Source organism: Morone saxatilis, unplaced genomic scaffold, assembly GCF_004916995.1.
Source record: "Morone saxatilis isolate NCDOM2014 unplaced genomic scaffold, NCSU_SB_2.0 Contig18, whole genome shotgun sequence".
Classification (NCBI taxonomy): domain Eukaryota; kingdom Metazoa; phylum Chordata; class Actinopteri; family Moronidae; genus Morone; species Morone saxatilis.
The window spans coordinates 5,616,716-5,626,520 of record NW_023339740.1 but is presented as its reverse complement, the minus strand read 5'-3'; the positions used below and the strand labels follow the sequence as shown (position 1 = coordinate 5,626,520).

General features: G+C 40.0%; 1 protein-coding gene across 1 annotated transcript in view; it reads left to right on the top strand.

Moving 5' to 3' along the window:
* zgc:113054 (uncharacterized protein LOC541322 homolog) overlaps window positions 1-8,968 on the top strand; it is a gene marked incomplete at its 5' end in the record, with an annotated part of 11,254 nt that extends 2,286 nt beyond the window's left edge. Inside the window, 4 exon segments of the mRNA XM_035661278.1 lie at window positions 2,141-2,349; window positions 3,625-3,697; window positions 6,080-6,197; window positions 7,689-8,968. Coding sequence (XP_035517171.1) covers window positions 2,141-2,349; window positions 3,625-3,697; window positions 6,080-6,197; window positions 7,689-7,884 — 596 coding nt within the window. The 3' untranslated portion in view covers window positions 7,885-8,968.
* Between the last annotated feature and the right edge of the window lie 837 nt (window positions 8,969-9,805).

Sequence of the window (9,805 nt, the reverse complement as noted above, 5' to 3'; positions counted from 1 at the left end):
AAATGGTCTCGGAACGACAATATTATCGTTTATCGCAATAATTTCTGGGACAATTTATCGTCCAGCAAAATTTGTTATCGTGACAGGCCTACTTGAGAATGAGCTGCATATCCAGTGGCGGACTGTATGAGGGGCAGGGGTGAAAAAAATTAACAGGTCACCAGCAGCAAGGTCCAAAGATAACAATTGTTTTATTATGTGAGTCAGATTGAAAGAAGTACACCTCATATAAGACATAGGGAACGTTTTACTATTCAACCATTTAAAGGCAGGCCAACTAATTCTCTAGCATGTTGGACAGTGGCCCCCTACAGGCCACTGCATCATGTTTTCTTGCACTCTGGGCTACTGTAGAGGGCACTTTATCATGTATTATCTATCATAGGAGCATCCAAGAGGGTACTTCTGTGGTGTTTTTTTCAAAAATGGTGGAACCATTTTCCCCCTTTACCAGTGTGCATACCCCCAGCCTCTTCCCACCATTTCTTTAACTCATGTGAACTCAGTAACTCGGTTCAAACAGGCAAAATGGCAGCTTTACAACAAATAGAAACTTAGTTTTTGACAATAGTTGCCACATTTTGTGCAGGATGGCCAGTTGAACATATATTCTCTTGGACTCAGTCCCCAAATCCCATTACGCTACACATTTCAGTTTAATTTCAAACAGTTGTGCTATTTTGTACTGCACATTTACTTCTTGATTTGAGAAACTAGTAGCAAGAAAAGTTGCAACAAAAAACTTGAACCCTAAAAGATGTTAAGTTGTTTCATTTTGTCTCTGAAGGCTTGAGGTGTAATATGTACTTTCTGTATTTCTCTAGCTACAGTAAATATGCAAAAATACATATACAGTATATTATGACCACTTGTAGCATCTTTGAATATGCAACATACACACCCAAATGTAAACTAATGATTAAATTATTAAACTTCTCTCTGGAGCTCCTCTATGTCTGCTTTTAATCTCTCCATTTGACATTGAGAGTTGAGCTGTGAGAAGAAGGGGTAGGAAGGGAGACTTATATACATTTGTGCTGTACAGCTATGTGTGGGAGTGTAAATCACATTAAGTAGGTTTTATCGGACAGAAAGTCGTCATATCTGATTGCTCATAAGAAAAATATTCAGCTGCAGTTTTCTTGTTTTTTTCCAAGAAACTCAAAGTGAACCTGCACATTTGAAACAGGATTAGCTTTTCTCCTCTGCAACTTTTACTTCAGGTAAACTGTTAGAGACTATAGAGATGCATCCACACCTGCATAAAGTAAGCAGAGCAGTACTAGTTTTGTGCACATTCACTTCTTGATTTAAGAAGCAAAAAATACAACATACAATGTTTATGTCAAAGGTTAACATTTTAGTATACTATACTGTCATTCTTCTGTAATAGAAGTGTACACCTTTTTAAACATTTGTCACAAACCTTAAATTGGACAAAATATTTATCACAAAATAAGAAAGCAACATCAATTTCATGTTAAAGTGACAGATCTAATTGAAGCAATAATAAAATCAAAGCGTGTATGTTTAATCATTGAATTATTAGCGTAGATTTGTATATATTGCACATTCAAAGATGCAACAAGTGGTCATAATATATATGTATTGTTGAATATTTGCTGTAGCTACAGAGGCAGATGTAGAGACATATTTATTAGATGGCACAAAAAAGTTGTTGTATTATTATTAGTTTTTTTTTTTCAAACACTGTTAAATTTGACAGCATTTGACACAAAACTGGGGTAGGCAGGCTTTTTTTTGACTGTGTGACTCAATGACAGACTCATTAATGTTCTTGTCATTGATTAATGGCCTCCCCAGTGCTCAATAATCTTCAACCACTAAGTGAAGAGATTCAAACTGGGTATGTACACATAAGACTTTTGCCAAATGTCATAAATTGACAGTGTGGGCAGTTTTGGGTTTTTGGCCAGCAGATGGCAGCATACTAAAGCATAAGATATACTGTGTCAGGTTATACACTTTCCTCTGAATTCCTGTTTTTTTTATTTTTCCCTCTGTTCTTACAGAATGAAACCTCCTATACATTTACTAAAGGAAGCAACATTTATTTTGTGATTTTCATAACTTGTGTTCTTCATGTTTTAATTTTTGGCTTCCATGTTCTTCGATACAGGTATTCATGCCATATCGATCACAGCTGACATAAGCAAATCAGAGGATGTCCAGAGGATGATTGACAACATTGTCTCCAAATGGGGGGTGATCCACATTGCCTGTAACAATGCCGGCATCAATATGAACTCAGCCAGTGAAGACACCAGTCTAGAAGAGTGGGACCAAACTTTTAACGTCAACCTAAGGGGGACTTTCATCTGCTGTCAGGTGTGTGTGTGTGTGTGTGAGGCCACCACAGTAATAGGTTATTCACTCCACCATATAGCACTGTGGCGTATTAATGTATTAATGTAATTTCAGACAAACACAAATACACTTATAAACATAAATATTATATTAAATTTGAATTAAGGTTTGATTTATGTTTATGGTTTAGCTGAAAAATAAAAGAGAAAGAATTTCACTCAAGTCACATACTGCTATGACATGAAATGGAAAGAAATTCTGCTCCAAACCATATAAACACTCCTCTCTGATTCTCTAAACAATGAGATTATCTTAATATGGAGGTATCATGTTTTTCATGTCATTTTTCTTTCCATCTTTAACAAACAAGCATCATATGAAGCAGAGACGGAATCAGGGAGACTTTAAATGAATGTGTGATAATCAACTTTGTAATGGGAAAAGGAGCAATTAAATTATGAGTTAAGAAATAGCCCTGATAATCCAGTAGATTTTTAAATGATAGTAGGAGGATTTTCTCAACTCATAAAGGAACACTTAATCCCTTTTTTTTTTTTTTATTCAAAAGATTCAAAATCATCAAATTTAGAGATACATGTTGGAATGAAATACAGTGACAATTAAGCAGACAGCAGGTGCAAATGATGCACAGAGCTACAATGGTGAAACCTGAGAGCAATCTTTTGTAATGAGTGCAATATTGAAATTTTAAAAAAATGAATTTGTTTACCAATTTCAAATATTTCCATAATTCTGTCATCAATTTGCTAAAGAAACTATGCTCACAGAACCAAATTGATTCGCCATGTATTGCTTCAGTAATTTATTTCTGTCAAAACTAGTCAGAGTGTGACCTAATTACTGATGGTCCAACCAGCTTTAGCTACTCTGTAGTTACTAAAATTAGTTCTAAATTATCCAGCTGGTGTCTGACATCTATATATATATATATATATATATATAAAAAAATATATATATAAAAATATATTTATTTCCAAACTTTCCTGTTGCTGAACACTGCTGGACAAACAGTCTGTTTCCTGTCAGAACTGTTCAGTACCAGAGTTTAATGTCAGAACNNTATGTATGTATGTGTGTGTATATATATATATATATATATGCCCTACCACCCCTTATGTGCAGCTTTAAAATCCACTCCACACTGTTTAACCACTATTTCTGTCTCCAAGGATAAACTACATGTTTTTGTGTTGATCCGTGCTCAGGTTTTTGGTAGCATATCAGTGCCATAATAAGGTGTTTAATGTGTCTCTTTCCCCTGAATCCTTGCCTTAGGCGGCAGGTCGAGTGATGTTGAAGCAAGGATACGGCAAGATTATCAACACAGCCTCCATGGCCAGTCTAATAGGTGAGTGATGATTCTATTCCCCCCACCTTCTCTCTGGAGCCCCTCCATGTCTGCTTTTAATCTCTCCATTTGGCGTGGAGAGTTGGGTCGAGAGGGGGAGGGGGAGGAAGGGAGAGTTAAATACATTTGTGCTGTACAGTTATGTGCGGGAGTGCACATCACATTAAATAGTTTTTATCGTCGGATAGAAAGTCATCATATTGGACTTTAGATCATAAGAAAAAAAATCTGCTGCGGGTTTCCTGTTTATGATAAACTTAGGATGAACCTGCACATTTAAAACAGGATTAGCCTTTCTCCTCTGCAACTTTTACCCCAGTTAAACGGTTCTATAGAGATGCATCCACCCCTGCATACAGTAAGCAGAGCAGGAAAGTGTTGTGATTGCGTCTCGCTGAGGCGGTTTTGCATCATAATAAACATCCCCTCTCTGCGGAGCTGTCTGGAGGATGTGGAAGGCAACCTGAGGTCCAACTTGGGAAGGGAGGGTTCCTGTGCAACGGCAAAACCCCAGCCCGTGCCAGCAGCCTTGTTTGAACAGCGGAAGACACTTTCAGAGTTTAGCGAGAGCCTAGTAAAAGCCTTGTAATTCTGAGCACCGGTGTAATGTTCCTCCTCCAACAGGTTCCTCCAGAGGAACAGCAACACTTCATCAGCAGTATAGTCAAATCGCCAGTAAACCGCTGTGCCATATGGGCCCCAGTCCCGACTGCAGGGGCAATCTGTAAAACAGGAGCATGCTGGTAAATAGAGGCCGACATAAAAAAAATGATCAATTACACACATTACGTACAGTCCTTCAGGAATTTACTTTATTGGTCTGGACATCTGTTATAATATTGTCATAATGTGTAATCAGATGGGACCTGTTCTAGCCAAGTGGAAGCCCAAAAAGCAGCCGTAAATGCCCAATTAAAATGCACAATGACAGCTTTTTGTCCATCTGCTGAATAGAATGCGTGTGCGCCCACTAACACCCCCACCACACACACACACACACACCCAACAATCAACCACCATTTTTTTCTGAATAATGGTCCAGAAGCTCAAAGACTCCCAGACAGGATATATCCAACTTGATATGGTCACACATAGTTTTTTTGGATGCATGATGACCTTACTGAGGGATTTGCGACTCTCGCACCTGCAGATCTCAGCTGCATTGTAATGCACATTACAGCAGCCACGCCATTCTGAGAAAAGAGTGCATCATTTGAACTCAGAAGAATTCAAAATGTAAAGGCGTGCCTGATAAAGAGCATGTTTTCTCCCACTTGAAATGGGCAATAAGTAGCAGGGAGAATGTTAAAGAGGGCTTTGGAGGATGCTCTCCTTCTACCTCCTTTTCTCTTCTCTGGGGATTACTGCTCTTTAAGACGGCGAAAACATCAATGCAGGTTTATTTAAAGGATGAAGGCATTTTCTGAATGGTATTTTGGGGCCGTATCATCAGGTCTTGAGCGAGGATTAGTGCTGTTAGGCATTTTGAGCTGTGTTTCCTGTCCTGATAAGTCGGATTTCACCTTCAATCTGCGTGTAAGCCCTGGGCTCCGCTCCTCCTTGCCTGCTCCTCTGAGGTCCTAGCCTATCCTTATCCAGCCCTGCCCAACCCAATCTTACCTTCCACTGCTATCTCGCCACACGCCACACACAATCCCACAAACTCAGCTACGATGTCGTAGTCCCACCCTTTACATCTTATTTCGTTTGCAGTTTCCAACTTTTACCTCTATCCTGCACATTTTTCTCCTTTTTTATCCAAGCAAACGTATGCGGGATGCTCCGGCCTTTCCTCCCCAGGACCGGTCCCTGCCTCTCTGCAGCTGGCTGGTATTTATCATCCCGGTCTCACACTGAAGCCATTTGGCAGTCAGATCGGCGGGTGATGAGGTTAACTACTAAAGTTGTATGTAACTTGGAGCCTTCCTTGTGATGATTAATCAACCAGCAGAAAATGAGCCCCTGTCCCGGCATCCCATGCAGTGTGCAGCATCTGTGATGGTCAAGGCAAACAAATGGCTCCCTGTCTTTGTTGCTGAGGACAGAGCATAACTGGACATTATAAGCAATTAATTTTACATGGCTTCATCCGCAGAGTCCCCCAGCAGCTAATGGAAGAGCTGTTATGTAGTATGCACAAGAAACCGCATGAGCTGCAATATAGAATGTATATGTTGTCAGCTTTTATGAGAAAGGAACCATTGCTAGCCTCTTTTTTTTTTTCTTTCTTTGTTAAAGAAATTACACATAAAAATAAAATATTTGTATTATTACCTAAGAAGTGCATTCCATTATTAATGGTGCAGTAAATGTTCTCTTTATAAAACCATGTGTGGTGTCCATTTAGGGTAACTGATTTTCTCTCTGTCCTCTACCCTGCAGTCCCCCATCCTCAGAAGCAACTCTCCTACAACACGTCCAAGGCCGGAGTGGTCAAACTGACTCAGACTCTGGGCACTGAATGGATTGATAGAGGAGTGCATGTAAACTGCATCTCACCGTAAGTGCTGTCTGTTCTCGGCCTTTTTCGCATACCGTTTTTGTGCCAAAACGTACTTGTCCACCTTTGAGTGTCGTAAGGGATTGAGCTGCAAAAGGAAGTGGTGATTAGTGTGTTTGCTTTCATATGAAGAGCCCCATTTGAGAATGATGCACTAATTTAAGTCCTCAAACAATACATCAGTGCTTAATTAGATGACGTCTTGAGGGATGAATCAACCAAACACTTGCTCTAATTGTTCTATTCAATTAGGGAATCAAATTTGCAACCTCACTCCAAGTGTGGGCACAACAATAGCTCCTTGTTTGTATCTATTTGTCTGTGAAGCTGAGCAGGGGGGAAGAAAAGAGGAGAACACAGGAAGGGCTGTGTGTGTGCGCGGGGGTGCGTGTATGTGTGTGTTAAGTGGAGCATCCCTTAGCCCCAGCCATCCCTGAACAAATCCGTCCGGTGGCACCGGGCAAGCCAGGCCCAGTCACAGCCCCAGAACAAAGCCCTCACACACGCGCCTCGCTCAGCTTTATTTATCGGCAGCTTGTTTGCTAATTTTAATTTGCAAAGAAGCAATTCTCTCTCCCCCCTCGCTAACTGGGTGTCTCAATGGGCCGCTGATTTCTTTGAAGTGACAGTCGGTAAATATGCATAAAAAAGGGACACAATTAGCGCTCACGAGGTTGACTGGAGCCTGATTCCATTGGCAACTTTAGCCGCAGCGGTGATAAGCTGCATTATCTAGAAAATTGGCTGAGGGAAAACAGTACCTCTGATTGCCAGCAAAGGTTCCAGATAACAGGGCAGCTGAAGAGAAATATAATTGAGGTGGAATATGTTAACCAAGGTGTCACACGCTCCTTGGAAGTGCTAATTTATCCAACGTTGGAATTCCATATCAAGGCACCAGGACACATCGAACAATGATTCAGGCCTCACGGCTTTTAGTCACTGTCACGTCAATTGTGTAGAAAGTCAGAAGTCGTCTCATATTAGGCCCAGGCGGGTGTGTTGACATATTTATTCAAATGTAAGTTCTGTGATATTTTACTGTAGAAGGTGTTGTGACTGAGTAATGGTGTTTCAGAGCTATTAGACGCCAGTGCAGTCAAAAAAACAAAAGCAGCACACCTGTTTTCTTACAAATAGCAGCTAAATACTTCCTCATTTCAATCAGTAATGTGAGGGAGTTGCTTATAATAGGTTCTTATCCAAAAGCTTTGAGCAAATTATGCCAGATGTCCCTTCAAGCCTGTGGGCTCTTCCTGAGATGTGTCAGTCATTTAAGTGCCATCGGTCTCACAGTAAATATCATCAGAGATGCCATGCCATGCCCTTTCTTCAAAGGATAATTGGGTTTATTTTTGTCACCAAAGTGGTGGCTCTGAAACAACACTGTCACTCCTGGCTCTGAACTGTGATGCCTTCTGATTTCATTGTGCTTTTTTTTTTTTCTTTACCCCTCTCTTTCTCTCTCACTTTCTCTGTCTCTCTTTTCAGGGGGATTGTTGACACTCCTCTCATCCACTCGGAGAGTCTGAGGCCTCTGGTGCAGCGCTGGCTGTCAGATATCCCTGCTGGTAGACTGGCTAAAGTGACAGACCTGCAAGCTGCAGTGGTCTACTTGGCATCTGACGCCTCCGACTACATGACAGGGCATAACTTAGTCATAGAGGGTGGGCAAAGTCTGTGGTAGAGGGGGTAGATAAAGAGATGAAAACTTTTTTTTTTCCTCTTTTCCTCCTCTACTCTCCTGGGATTAGTCTGCAAAATTGGTGGCATTCACATTATCTCCTTTTGACACATTCACAGCAGTGTTAGTTAAAATCTTACTGGATGTTTAACTTTTGGTCAGTTAACATCTGTTATGTGGTGTGATGAGATGACTGTGTCCTGTATAGGTTCAGTTTGCTCTTGTATGTTATGACTGTGGCACACTGAAATCTTTAGTAGATGAAAAATACCGTATCACGATAAATACTAAAAAGAGGTATATAGCAGCTGCTAGTCTTGTCACACAATGGAAATTTGCTAAAATGTCTGAAAAAATATGTGTGATGTCCAAGAAAGTAAAAGAAAACTGTTGCTACTGTATGCCTTCTAACACGTCATCATTTAGTCACAGTTTCAGCTATATGTTGTCTTAATGTTCATACATACATTGAATGCTGTTTAAACAATCATTTTGATAAATGACTGTAGAAGAAACTGATCTTTTTTATTGTATGTGTTGCAAATAGGCAGAGCATACTTGAAAAGTTGTGTATATTTATAGCACTGTTTCATACAAATGCAGTTCAAGGTGCTTTACAGGATAATAGAATGAATGATGATAATGAACAAAGGGGTGGCTTCTTTCCATGGGAAAATGAAAAGTGCATGACTGACTATATGTGGGAATTTCTAAGCTGCATGTTTTACACTGTATGTTGTTACTAAAAGAAAAAGGTTTTATTTATTATTATTTATTAGGTTTGCATTTTCTTACAAAATACACAGGAAGCGCCTAATGCGGAGAATAATTGCTTCACTGATGACCGCCAGTTTACATTCACACCAGAATAGGAAGCCAGTGAGTTGCATTGTGCACCTTGACTTACCACTTCCTCTGGTCCAAGACTCTTGTGTACCATATTCAGGATTACAGCGTCCCAGTCCACCTCTCTCCAGCTCTTTCTTGCCAAATGGTCCCCACAAGTGGTGCTTGTGAACGCCATCTTAATTGCTCCATTAACTGTTTGTGTGCTGAAAAACAATACTTAAAGGAGAGGTTAGCCGAGGACGTGACCCCGGCCGCTGCAATTATATGAAAAGTAGCGACCAATTAACACTCTCTGCAATGTGACACTGTTGGTGTTTATGTGAGCAACTTCAACTTCTCACTCTTAGTGGCCGTTCTCTGATTTACATAATTGGGGGATTGGTCATTAATGGGAATGGCGTGTGAGAGGATCCCATTAAGATATGGAGTGAGATCTGATCATCTTCTCTGCTCTCTGCTATTTATCTCCAGCTGCATTGGCACATTAGAAATTATTGGGATTCTTATCCTCATATTTTATGTCAAAATGTCGAAGTTTGCCACAATGTGTGTGCATGCAAGGTCTTGCAGAATTTTTCCACTTCCATCTTTTGCCACTGAGGGGCAGTATAAAGACAGGCAGCTGCAGCACTGACACAAGGACACAAAGTTACAACAAGAGGTTATCACATTATTTGCTATCATCTAAAGGTAATAACAGTGAACTCTGTCTTACGTGTATGTGATAAAATAAGAACACCTCTCCAATTCTAGTATGCAAACAGCTCAACATGAGAGACAAAGAAATGCTGAATAAATACTCACATTTTCAATTAAATGTGGTATGATAGTGGACAGTTGCATTTCAAATGCATTAAAAATGTAATTATGTCTATCATTTTTCAAGAGAGATTGGAGTAGACATTAGTCCAGAGACAATGAAGTGCAAATAGGAACCTGTAGCAGTGTTTTGCATCTACAGACCAAATCTTTACCGAATAGGATTCCAGTTAACAACCTCAGTGCTTTTCATTTATATTTTTCCAAGTTGAGTAAAGGTAAAGTTGGGACACACACTGTGGTTAGTTTTGACAGT